At 37.3% G+C, this 13,354-nt stretch overlaps 1 protein-coding gene across 2 annotated transcripts; it reads right to left on the reverse strand.

Moving 5' to 3' along the window:
- Positions 1–69: 69 nt before the first annotated feature.
- Positions 70–12,878, reverse strand: FKBP3 (FKBP prolyl isomerase 3). Of its 2 annotated transcripts, none has more exons than XM_047075657.1 (7): positions 12,757–12,878; positions 10,170–10,271; positions 9,403–9,510; positions 4,169–4,304; positions 3,616–3,683; positions 1,932–2,029; positions 70–418 (listed from the first exon to the last, which is right to left on the reverse strand). In XM_047075657.1, the coding sequence occupies exons 1-7, from the start codon at positions 12,862–12,864 to the stop codon at positions 364–366; spliced, it is 675 nt and encodes a 224-aa protein (XP_046931613.1). In that variant the 5' UTR covers positions 12,865–12,878; the 3' UTR covers positions 70–363. The 2 variants fall into 2 exon arrangements, with proteins under 2 accessions (XP_046931613.1, XP_046931615.1); XM_047075659.1 differs by lacking the exon at positions 12,757–12,878 and adding an exon at positions 12,336–12,598.
- Positions 12,879–13,354: the final 476 nt, after the last annotated feature.

Genomic DNA, 13,354 nt, shown 5'->3' on the forward strand with positions numbered 1-13,354 from the left:
TCCCTGTTTTGATTAAACATTAGTCCTGGTTAACCTAATCAGAACAATTATCGATTAACAACAAATAAATCAAGACACTGAATACATTTTATTGAGCCTTTCAGTTTACAACATGAGGTAAAAGGAAAGTCAGTTCTCTTTAACCAATATTTTACACAGCTGTAGTAAAATATTTCAAACTTTAGGGAATTATAATGGATTACATATATTAAAAGTTGCGGATCGGGTAAACAGTATCTGCATTCTTGAATTTTCCAGTTGACTCTTCCGTTACAATAGTAACCAGCTCTAATTAGTTACATAAATTTCTTCAAGGCCATGTTTTATTGTTGCTGATGTCTTTACATCTGAAGCATTGCTATTTCAGTCAATATCCACTAATTCCACTTCAAAAATGAGTTTTGCATTTGGTGGAATTCTGTTGCAGAAGTCAAGGTAAACTTGATAAAAATTGCTTCTTCCTTCACTCCCAATATCCTCAGTCTAAAATTTGCATTATATCTAATGGATATTTGGTATTAACCTCAAAGAGAAGGGCTTAAGAATGACTGAGAGGCTAACACATACTAGCCTAGTGGTTCCCCAAAGTATCTTTGTGAATGGTGATCATAACCTACTAGTATAGGCTGACAAGACAAGTTGAGTTTGGACTAGGATCTTCCTTACCTGGATGCCTCACCAGTACTCCCAAATTAGCCACCCCCTAATGAAGATGGTTACTCAGTGCTTTAAAAAAAAACAAAACAAAAACAAGGACGTGATTTCAATCTAGCTGGGTGTATAGGTTATGTTAAATCAAATTTCGTATGAGGTAGTGCCTTATATTTGCTGTGATTTTTAAGATGCCAAGTTCAGAAAAGTGTTATTTTTACCTGATTGGTTTTGAGATGCTTCCCATGAGAGAGAGGCAGCTGTCGTTGGGCCATCTAATTTTGGTAGGCTTAGAAAAGGGCTATATTCCTAAATAATTTTAACTAATACAAGTGGAGAGAACTTCCAAGTTTTTTAAAAGTTACTTTAACTAATCCAACTAGTACAATGGGAATGGAACCAACAAAGGAAAAAACAACTTCTCAGTTATTGGATTGTTCTGATCATAATGGTCAGGAGCCATGTTTATTTTTTTCTTTTTTTTTTTTAAATTTTCACAAACTGGGCCTATCAGAAAAGTACTGTCAGTAGTAGTAATCACAGATGCTTACACTATGGTGGACCCATGGTCCCCTTAAATTTCACAACCAGTAATCCCCAACATATGTTCCATTTCTAAGCTTTGAGTACCCATTTAAATGCCTGAAATTATACTGCAGCATAAAATTACCATGAGCCATATTTATATCCTATAATTTGCTATAGTTGTTTGTACTGGACATCTTAACTCCTTTAAGTAAATCCTTCAAATAGTAACAACTGCCTTTCAAAGATGAAAACGTAAACCTCACAATTTAGCTCTTAAAAATCAAGAACTGGGGCGCCTGGGTGGCGCAGTCGGTTAAGCGTCCGACTTCAGCCAGGTCACGATCTCGCGGTCCGTGAGTTCGAGCCCCGCGTCGGGCTCTGGGCTGATGGCTCAGAGCCTGGAGCATGTTTCCGATTCTGTGTCTCCCTCTCTCTCTGCCCCTCCCCCGTTCATGCTCTGTCTCTCTCTGTCCCAAAAATAAATAAACATTGAAAAAAAAAAAAAATCAAGAACTGATTTCAAGAGGACAAAAATGTAAATTCTATTCTAGCTCAGGTTTGGATACTTTGTACTACTAAGACATGTTAACTCCTGTCTCTATTGGAGGTGTCTACACAGAAGCATCTAAGTATTAGGAATACTGGTCTGGACATGATTCCTGATCTGGAAATTAACCTAGATAGCATCTTTTGTGCCTTCAGGTGGTCTTCATGTTTTTGTTTGTTTTTACTCACAAAGGAGAAAAGGATACTTGGCATCAGGCTGTCCTTTCTTTCCATAAGCCCATTCTGGTTCAATCTCTAGTCGAGCCTTTTCTCCTTTACTCATGGTCAAGAGTGCTTCATCCCACTACAGGCAAGAACATGAAATAAATACTAATGATAATTTGCAAAAACTACATGTAAATCTAGAAAACAGTATATACCAAAAAGCATTCCACTACTGAATTTCATTATATTCTAAGGTAATGTCCTTGGGTGAATCTTGGTCCTTTATTTCCTCATTGCAAAAAAAAAAAAAAAAAAAAAAGATGTATTAATTTTAACTAAACTCTACCCCCAATGTGGGGGTAGAGATCTTCATAACTCCAAGATAAAGAGTTGCATGCTTTACCAGCCAAGGCAGCCAGGCACCTTGGGTCTTAAAGTCAGTTACCAAAAACAGTTAAATCAACAGATGCAAAGATATGACTAATATCATATACTCTTGTTGAAATGTCAGTCACATAAAGCTTAAGGGATAGAGATCTGTTACATAATGGCAACTAAGAATATGGTTCACTAGAAGAAATACACAAGCAAATTAGTCACAGGAATAGAAAAATTGATCAGTTTGGTATATAGTTCGTATCAACTAGGTACAATCAGGTAGCAGTTAAGGTTATTTTCAACTAAACCTTTAGTTTGAAGATGTTTTACATGCTATTTTAGGCTCTGGATACGATTGAGTTGTATTTTAGGACTTATCACAGTACAAAGAATAACATTGAGGATTCTCATAAATGCATGTGAATAGGTATGTCAGTTACAACGTTTGATGTTGTGAATAAAGACCATTTAATAATAAATGGGCCCTAGAATGACAGCTTCAGTGAAGCTGATAATCAGTGCTACTATCCATTACCTCCTTTTGTACACTGCAGTGGTCACTGCAGCTCAAGCCTATCTTCCCCTTTTCTCAAAGTCTCCTTCTGTTACCTCTCACAAGAAGGGTGGGTAAAAAAGGCATCCTTAGGTTTGAAAGATTTTCCGGTGTTTGAACCTCAATTGTGCAAGGTGAAAAAACTCAGAACAAACTCTTTCTTCTATGAGTAATTCAGTGAAACAGGTATTTTACCTTTCTCTACCATGTATAAGTAGTACAACTATGTAACATTTTGCAAGAATCTTAAAAAAAATTTTTTTTTTAATGTTTATTCATTTTTGAGAGCGCAAGCAGGGCAGGGGCAGAGAGAGGGAGACAGAATCCGAAGCAGGCTCCAGGCTCTCAGCTTTCAGGACAGAACCCGACGTGGGGTTCGAACTCACGAACCAAGAAATCATGACCTGAGCTGAAGCTGGATGCTTAACCAACTGAGCCACCCAGACGCCCCTACAAGAATCTTAAAGATAAATTTAGAAAGCCAAACTTTCTGACAAAGAATTACTTTACGAAGAAAAAAAATATTAAAAGGGGCAGGCATTTAATAACATGAGTCTCTACTATATATTATGTGCTGCAGTTAAGCTTATTTGTTTAGCAACCTTGAGGAAGGTTGTACTGTCCATAACTGAGACCCAGAAAAATTGTGCCAGATCAGTTAGCAATGATAGTACTTGATTTGTTAGACTCCAAAGATTTTTTTTATCATAGCCCCAATCCTAATTCTTTATGGCACCATACCACAAGTAGCATGTGCCAGAACATCTGTTGATTCATTGCCATTTTTTACTTACTCCTCTGATAACTTTGCCTATTCCAACCTTAAAACTTAAAGGCTTGGCGTTTTTCTTCTTCTTTGAACCTGTAAAACAAATTTTCCTTATAATGCATGATGAAATTAAGTTTCATTGGAAAAACAGTTGACTTAAGTCTTTAAATTGATTTTAGAACTTACTATGCATTTGAAAAGAAAATAAAAATTCAGAAAACTCAAGAAAATTCTATCTTTACATATAGTTATGGTCTAAAAGGTAGAGGAGAGGGACCTATATTTACACCACTAAAACAGCACACTATTCTCCCTTTTACATTGAAATATGAAAGCCTCACTTTGGGACAATAACCAAGTTTAGACTAAGCTTCCCTATATTTTGCTTCCCAATTAACCAAGAGATATTTATTCACCCAGCCAATAGTGAATTGAAGACCTCTTCCAAGTAAATCACAGGTGCAAAGACTTCTGGAAAAATTGACAGCCAAGAGAAAGGTACAGCCAACTGCTCATGTACCACACAAATATTTTGCAATGCCTTATAGCTAAAAAGGTAAGATTACATTTAGACTTACTCGTTTGAATATTAGTATCAAAAACAGTCCCATCCTGTAGTGTTCCTGTATACCAGCAGTGAACAACATCTCCCTTTTTGGGAAAGTTGGTTTTATCTCCTTTTTTAAGAACAGATTTTACATATTTTGGTGGACCCTAAAAACAGAAATAACACACAGAGTTATTAACTCATATCCTTCTTTTTTAGAAGGATGACCAAGAGAATTCTAATACTGCCAACTGAGACCCAAGTCTGGTCACAGAGTTTCAAAGATTTGGCAACAAACTATTTTCCTTCTGGTTCACCTCTGAGTTAAAAAAAAAACCCACCAACTCATTGCAAGTCTGTGATGACAATGTTAGTAAATAGCCTCTAATTTCAAATAACTTCCAGCCTCTCTGGAAACCAATGTTCTTTTGACAAAATTCTGTTAATTAACAAATCACAAAATAAATCCTATTATTTTCCAAGGTCAGAAATATCATTACTATTTAATTCCTATAAAATCATAAGGCATTAAATAAAACACTGCGACTTTTTTTAAAAAAGATTTGAGTTGTTACCAATTACGAACATTACTGAATATTTTATTATATCCAATTAGAATGAATACAGTAATGCTCTATTGGTTTCTGAACTTGAAAATAAATTCACACAATGAATAGAATTATCTATAGAAATTACCATAACATGGGGTACCTGGGTGGCTCAGTCAGCTGAGTGTCTGACTTCAACTCAGTTCATGCATGAACTCACAGTTCATGAGTTTGAGCCCTGCATCAGGCTCAATGCTGTCTATAAAGAGCCTGCTTAGGATCCTCTGTCCCCTCTCCCCCTTCCCCTACTTGTGCTCTCTCAAAAATTAATAAAACAGGATCATCTGGGTCTTCTTTAAAAGTTACAGGCTTAACCTAATCAGCAGTGATTCCAAACATGTGAGAAAAGCAAGTTTTTATTACTGATAAACTGAAATGTAAATGGATGGTAAGTATGGTCAGTAAAGGAGTAAGAATTATTTGTGCCGGGGCTTTGTTATTGCCTTATAATTACTAACGTCAAATACTTATGTGAACTAGAATAATGCAAAAAAACCATTAAATTGGTGATTATGGCTCAGACTTCATGGTGAAGGTGCCAGTCTGCTCATGGATGGCATCCATTTCTGTGTTTCACAAAGTGTCTTTTACAGACCACTCATTGCTTAGTATTGTTACCACTGTTAGAAAAAAAGGGGTCTACCATAATTGTTTCGGAAACACTATGTTAAACAAAGTTAAATATACCTCTATTCTGCATGATTTCTCAGAACTGTCATCAGCTAACATGCACTGTGAATCTTCAAGGAGACAGAAAGCACAGGTTTTGATGACGCTATAAAACAACCTGGACCTTCTGGAACCTATATAACACACTTTAAGAAATGCTGTTCTAGTTATTTGATCTGATTTTGCGTTTCACTGCAAGAACCTGATTGGTTTATGGTGAGAGGTCAGATCAGTCCCAAGGCTATACCTGAGTTATATGCTTGAATGGACCTGGCTTTAAGAAAATTTCTTAGCTTTGCAGCAATTTCTTTAGTTCAGAATTTTGAGAGTAAACATTACGATTTCAGTTAAATGGATAACATCATAGCCTCTAAACATGAAAGTATGTTACATAATTATTACTATTATCCTTTCAAGAAATATTTGAACATGTTCTATGTGTTAGAAATTGGAGATACATAGGGTGCAGACAGGGTCCTGACCCTCACTCTAGAAGAGAATATAGTCATGTGTATAATTACGTGGGTTATGAGACCTAAAGAGGAAGCACAGGGTGCTAAGATGCGAAGTTTATAACAGAGAAGAGCATTTTCACAGCAGGGAACAGCATGAAAATAGTATAGTCTGCAAGGGAGTAATGAAGGAGACAATGGGATGAGATGAGGATGGAAAGATAAGTAGCATAAGTTAAGAAACTGTTTTGTTTTAAATCTTCAGGTCACTGAACAGCCAATTAAGAGTTTTAAACACAGAAGTTATAGAATCAGATTTGTTTTTTTGTTTTTAATTTTAGAGAGAGAGAGAGAGAGAGAGAGAGAGAACGCAAGCGAGAAGCACAGAGGGCAACAGAGGATCCCAAGCAGGCTCCTTGCATAGGGCTCAATCCCATGAACCTGGGATCATGACCTGAGCCAAAATCAAGAGTCCAACACTCTACCAACTGAGATACCCAGGCACCTGAACAGATCACTGTGACCTAGTAAGGGATGGATATGAAATCAAAGTGGAAGTGGGGAGACCTGTTAGGAAGAGGTTAGTATAGTAGTCTGGATCTACACCAGATATAGTTTTGAGATACATGTACTGCAAAATCAACAGAATTTGGTGATGATTAGATGCAGAGGAACTGTACAGGATGAATCTCAATTTTTAGCTGAAGTATTTTTAGTCATTTCTGACTGCTGAGCCTGAATTCCTGCACCATCTTGTATTTTCTCCCATCCAATATTCATTCCTACTTGAAAACTTTAACATTAAACACATAAAAGAAAATATATTGACGAGGACTGACTTATTTAAAGTCCAGTAAGAGCTATTAGACACGATTCTTTACATTAAAATAAATAAGGCAGAGACAAATAATATAGATACCATGTGCTACAGGAATTTATGCAGTTAAGTATAAAGTCTGGGATGGTGAAAACTTCAGAGGAAGTGATGAGCCCATGACCTGGTTCTTAAAAGTGACATTGAATTGACAAATAGGGAGTTAAAGAGAAAGACACATTAAATAAGAAATAAAAGTATGAGAGTGAGAAAGGGCAGTTTAATAGGCAATGAGCAGACATTTGTGGTTAAAGAAGAACGTTTCTACCGAAGTAGTAAATATGGAGCTGGGCAGACACCGGAAAACTTTGAATGCCAATAATGCTGTCCAACAGAAATACAATGAGGACCACAAATATGATTTTACCTTGTCTGGCTGCCACATAAAACCAACACACTCAAAATAACATGTCAGTATTTAATCAATATAAAAGATAGATTATAAATTCTTTTGTAAAAAAAACATACCAAGCTTCTGAAACAGAGTGCGTATTTTACACTGCAAGCACATTTTAATTTGGAGTTGCCACAAAGTGCTCAGTAGCCACATAAGGCTAGGGACTGCTGTATCGGAACAGCACAGTTCTAAACAGTACAGAATTACTGAAGACTTTTGAGCAGGGTATGGTTTGCAAAATACTATTTTACTTAAGTAAAACTTACGCATTTTACTAGAATAAATATTTTGGGGCTAAATGGAGGAAGAAAGAGAATGAAGGCAGATCAATGATTTTTCCAGTACTTCAGGTCTGAGGACTTGGAATGCCTGAGAATCAAAAAGGAATGAAGATTTGAAAAAAAGATTTCGAAAGATTTAAAAGGTTTGAAAAGATGTTTGAGAGCATTAGTCCTGAGGGAGACATGAGAAGGAAAACATTAAAGATTCAGGAATCTTTAATTCTAAGGTAGGAAGAAGAAAATGGTTACAACTATGTTAACATTTTGGTAAAATAGGAGTATAAAATGATACAATGGTGAAGGAGTATGAGGACTGAGAACTTGTGGGAGAAGTGTCCAGTAGTTTATGTGGGCAATGTGATGAGGAATGCAGCAAGAGATAATATAAAAGTTGCTGAGTAACAGTGAAATTAGAAATCATGCTTGGCTGATATGAAGCATGAATTTATGCCAAACCCAATAAACAGCTTATGATTATTTTTCTTCACAGTGTTCACTCTGCAGCTCCAAAGCACACAGAAAGTAGACAGCAGGAATCAGCCGAGTATTAGCTATGGAATCCAGGTGCTAGAAAGACAGTCAGAATACATAACTGGGTTCAGGCCTGCCAGTTAAATAAAATGAAAAGAGGTCTTTAAAAAAGGGATATGGTTTAGGATCCTCACAAGATCTCTTTGAGAGTGTCTCCAGCCCTTACAACCTTTTATTTGTAACTCTCTTTTCCTTAAGCTCTTAATGATATACTATCTGCTACCTTATCCCTCCTTTATTCTAATTTTCTGGAAGGCAAACTGTTTTGCTAATTGCTTTTGTAATCCTTTTAGTAATTATTATACCTTTATTTACTTTAGTAGCTGCTCAGTGTTTGCCCAGTACAATATCTGTCAAATCTTGGGGCACCTGGGTGGCTCAGTCGGTTGGGCATCCGACTTCGGCTCAGGTCATGATCTCGCAGTCTGTGAGTTCGAGCCCCGCATCGGGCTCTGTGCTCAGAGCCTGGAGCCTGTTTCAGATTCTGTGTCTCCCTCTCTCTCTGACCCTCCCCCGTTCATGCTCTGTTTCTCTCTGTCTCAAAAATAAATAAACGTAAAAAAAAAAAATTAAAAAAAAAAATTTGTCAAATCATATTGGATGTGATAAACCTCAAAACTGCTTTAGTGTGAATACATATCCATAAATATTAATTTGTGCTTTTCAATCAACAGGAAAATACCATGTAAATTAACTAGGTTTAGTTGTATAAACTTCTGTAATTCTGTACCTGAACTTATACTCTGTCCACAAATATCCAAATGCTATACACCTTCATCATTAGGTCACACCTCTTTATAAGACCTGAGGAATATTATTATTACTATTGGATTATTATCACTGATACTAATTGCTAGGAATGAGTGAGCTTAGTTAGCAAGGTATTATCAGAAGTGTTACGATTGTAATTATTCAGCTCTACTGTGGCTGTTTTAAGTGCTGTCCTTGGCTCTACTGAGGCTGTCCATTTGCAGAAATGGTTTAATATGGCTCTTCAAACATGTGTACCAAAATGTAAAAATCTGTGTTGGGAAAGATGAGACAGATGACTCCATACCCTGCAGCCAAGCCTGGACTATATCTATTGCCAAGGATAGCGTGTACATTAGAAAAAGCTAAAAATAGTCACAGTGAAGTATCTTTCACTCAGTCCAACTTGGCTATACAATCAGGACCTTAAAATGGCTTTGGAAGCTCAGAAGTTCTGGTCAGACATAGAGGAAATATAAAATACAAAGCTAGAGGTTTTACAGGAAAGCCTTATACTGTAAAGTACTGGTTCTTAGGTGTTTTTTATGATTTAGTATACCTAAGAGGGAGAATACACTCCAAATCAGTGTTTGGTTCACTGAAAAGTGCCCATATCCACCACTCCTTACTAGGAGAAATCAGTGCTGTAAGCAAATACTTTTATCAAATTCACATTAGAAATAAAAGAATATTCTACACAAACCTCATCCATAGTCTCTTCAGACTTGGTTTCTTTGGGTTTATCTTCATTAAGCTTCACATTTTTCACCTGCTCAGACACTTTACTTATACTTTCAGTACCCTTGAAACGCTGTAAGGAAAATGTTCACCATATTCAGGACAGGTTAAAAGCTAGAAGGGACATCTAGATTTTCAACATTTCAATTGAATGAACATCTGTGCCATGAATATAGGCTACTTTATTCAAATGTAAATAAATGGAAACTGCCTAGGAAAAATCTTCATTTTAATCAACAAATATGACCCTCAAAGTATTTTACAAGATAAATTCTGAAATGAAATCTTTAGAAAAGGCAACTCAGACTCATATATGAATACCATTCACAAAACTCCTTAATAATGACTCTTTGCTTTGTCATTTCAGAATGAACAAATACTGGAGAATTTAAAATTTGTTTTTCTAAAGGCTCAGCCTCAGTCTGAGATTTTAAATTCATTGGTTTAATCTGGAAATAGTTTGGATTTTAACTTTTCAGTGTGCTTAGTTGTCTTAATTTAAACTATAGGGAATTATTTTTAAGAATTTGGTTCCTTTTAAAATATCAAAACATCCTCCCATACTACAGATGAGCTTTGCTAGATTTGACAGCTAGTCCACTTATGACTAGAGTTAAGAAAAACTGCAGGTGGAAAAACTTAACAACATATTTTGGGAATAAGTTTAAACCTTCTTTTTGCAAATAAAATATTTAAAATAATATTTTGGTAATAAAATGTAACAATACTCACCTTACTTTCAAAAAGATGGTTATAGGCTGTAACCAAATGGTCCTTGTTAGCTGTCTTAGCCACATTTTTAATGTTTCCTAATAACTTATGTTCTGCAAGAAACTACAAAAAAAAAAAAAAAAGCTGGTTAGAATAATCTCCCTCACGTAATAAGGGTCTAAATGTTAGAAAATTCCCTTGTATGTTAGCAATTATGCCTTCAATAGAACTACTAATGACAGAAGAAATGAAATAAACATATTTATACCCTACTTCATAACAAAAAGATTTATGGAAGATTAAAAATATTACTTATAAAAATTGACAAGAGTGGAACTATAATATACAGAAGCTCACACTGTTGCATTCTAACCCTTTTCCTTCCCATTATGGAATTCACAGAACATTTATACAGCAAGTACACTCTGGTGACTGGACAATGCTGCTACCGGTAGGCCATGGCCCTGGGAGCCTCAAACCATTGGGCATAGCTGTCTTGACAAATCTGTAACCCATTCTTAGCAGACCAGGAAGCATTATTAGCTAACGCTGGATATATGGTGGTTAAGTATATGGGCTGAGGAGTCAGATCATCTGGGTTAAAATCCTAGCTATCTGATCTTAGACGAGGGAGTAAGTTTTCCTAAAGACTCCATTTCTGTATCAGAGTGGAAGATTAGTAACAGCATCTATGTCAGAAGGTTGTTCTAAGGACAAATGCAACAATCCACTTAATGCCTTTTATGTACAGCCTGTCACATGGTCAGAACTCAGTATTAGCTATTGGGACTAATAACATAATGTACTTAATAATTCAAAGTAATATAATTCCATTTATCTCAAATAAAAGACTAAATTGGCAGATGGACAACAAAATACTACTATTGAATATTGAGTCATCAAATTGTAACTTCATCTCAAAATCATGTCTTTGTTTTCCTTATTCTTCCTTTTCTGCCTTCTGGCCCTTGAATCATCATTTTTGTTACTTTCTCAAAGTTCTTCTGGCATCTTCTTTTGATAAGGCAGCTTTTCTAATACTATCACTATTGTATTTTTTTCTCCTCTGCTTTTTCCTCTTCCCCTCTTAGAGAAATGTTCTAAATGATAAAGGTGGCTGGGGAAAGGCTCTTTTGATTAAATGGAAGTAATAAGTTGCTTTAGCACTCTTGTGATTTCTTTAGCAAGATTCCAAAAAGAAATCCAAAATATATACATCTCCTTGATATCCTATGATCAATAGAACAGTGATTGTCAAATATAGGTTTAAGTATGTGAATGAATACTGGATAATATGCACTCAAAAGGTTAATGCATTAAAAAATACTCTGATAATTCCAGTCTCTTGAAATTGTCCCATGTGGGCCAGTTTGAGGTTAGATTCCACATTGGGATGATTTGTTCTGTAACAATTTGATGAAGTACAGTACTGAGGCATTAAATGTTAACAAATGATATGCCTAGTTTATTCTATTGTTCCAATTGAAATATGAACTGACTTAAGAGAAAATAATTCCACTAGAATGGCATGGTCTTTCTTTTTATCCTGTATCACCAAACACTAAGCGTAGTTCTTGCTATCGATGTATAAATATTTGCTGATGTCAGGATACTTATTATGGGTGTATGGAACCGGAAGCTAGAGAGTAACTATATCTCCTCCTCTTCAAGACACTTCAAAATGAAAATAAAGTACAATCCTCACAGAAGCCAAAAAAATTTTTTTTAAATCCAAGTTTAGAACTTAAATTAAAAATTGTAGAGAAATCATACTGCTGCTTCTATTTCCCGTAAGTGGGGGGGGATGCAGCGAGCACAAATTATACAGTAGTTCAGCAGTTTAAGAGAGGCATGGTCTTAATTTCCAAAGGGAAAAGTCTGACCAAAAAAACAACCCAAAAAGCAAAAAAACAAACACTTATGACCACAGTCAGTTAAGATGGAGCCTATATTGAAAAATGCAGCGCGTACAGTATAAAGAATGCCAAATACATTTCTTAAGTTTGTTTATAACAATGGGAGACACTACCCTAAATGCGCATGTAACTCCCCTAAGTATAAAGGGTGAAAAGGTCATGTGAAGAGTCGAAATTTTAAAAAGTTAACCCGCAATCTACAGATTTTTAAAAATTACACGCACTAGCGTTCAGTATTTAGTAACTGATGAGAAAAGCAAATTGCACATACCGTTCCCACAAAAATATTCAGAATCCTCATTTCCCTAATGGCCTACTCCCCTGTAAGGGTCTCATCCAGGTCCCCAGTCCTCAGGCACTAGTCCCAACCCCCAGTATCTCCTGTTTGTTTTTGCTTTCTTTTTTTCAGGGTTTCCACCCTCACTCAACGCGCCCAAGGAGGTTCTAATTATGCAATTGCTGCCTGCCTGCCTGCCCCAAGAAATAAAGCCATTCCCTCCGCCCAAACGAGACAGCCCGGGAAGGCGGGAGCATGGCTCCGCGGCGCACGCAAGGCCTCTCCGGCCTTCCAGGCCACAGGCCGCGGGAGGACGAGGGCGGGGGCACGGAGGAATACGGAATGTACGGGCATCTCCGGGGGGGTGAGGCGTCCCTCAGCAGCATCAGCCCGGCCGCCCCGCCGCCTCTGGTACCGAATCTGAACCGTGGTCCTGTAGAAACTTGATAATGTCCTTCTTGGGGAGCTGCTCGCTGCGCAGCTGCTCCACGGTCCAGGCCCGCTGTGGAACAGCCGCCGCCATCTTCCCCCGCTGCCTCTGCTTTACTGAGCCAGCCCGCCTCGGTTCAGCATCGCCCCGCCCCTGGGGCGTGGCGTGGGCTCCGCCTAGAGCTCGGGGAGGCGGGGTCACGGCGCTACCCGTCGGGATTGGGGCCGGTCCTTGAGTGATGTCAAGGCTGTGCTTTGAGGGCTTCTTTGTTGAGTCCCGGAATAAACCAGTTGATGGGGTCCTTGTGGCGGACTATGCGGATGACCTAAAACTGTCATCTGCTCTTAATTGGAACCATTGTGAGGTGACCAAAGTTGGTAGTGATTTTTATTTACTAGCCATTACCCCCATTTGTGTATTACCGACGGGCTTCTATGCCTTTAAGGCCTGTATATTACCTGGTTCAAGAAAACAACAGCAGTCAGAATCTAATTTCATTCTATCTAGTTTTAGCCTAAAAATTCACACCTGAATTGGCTTGTCCATCAGAACAACATATGCCCCACCATCTCCCTTTTAAAAC

Source organism: Lynx rufus, unplaced genomic scaffold, assembly GCF_022079265.1.
Source record: "Lynx rufus isolate CCGP_SWC_20201006 ecotype Redwood Valley unplaced genomic scaffold, mLynRuf1.p SCAF_13, whole genome shotgun sequence".
In the NCBI taxonomy this organism is placed as follows: Eukaryota; Metazoa; Chordata; class Mammalia; order Carnivora; family Felidae; genus Lynx; species Lynx rufus.

What these genes read in the sequence shown, in the direction of transcription:
- FKBP3 (XM_047075657.1), bottom strand. Translation starts at nt 12,864, where the DNA reads ATGGCGGCGGCTGTTCCACAGCGGGCCTGGACCGTGGAGCAGCTGCGC. An exon ending in ACCATCTTTTTGAAAGTAAG is followed by an intron (nt 9,511 to 10,169) that starts GTGAGTATTGTT and finishes TTTTCCTTACAG; the next exon opens with CGTTTCAAGGGTACTGAAAG. An exon ending in TAGGCAAAGTTATCAGAGGA is followed by an intron (nt 2,030 to 3,615) that starts GTAAGTAAAAAA and finishes TCTTGCCTGTAG; the next exon opens with TGGGATGAAGCACTCTTGAC.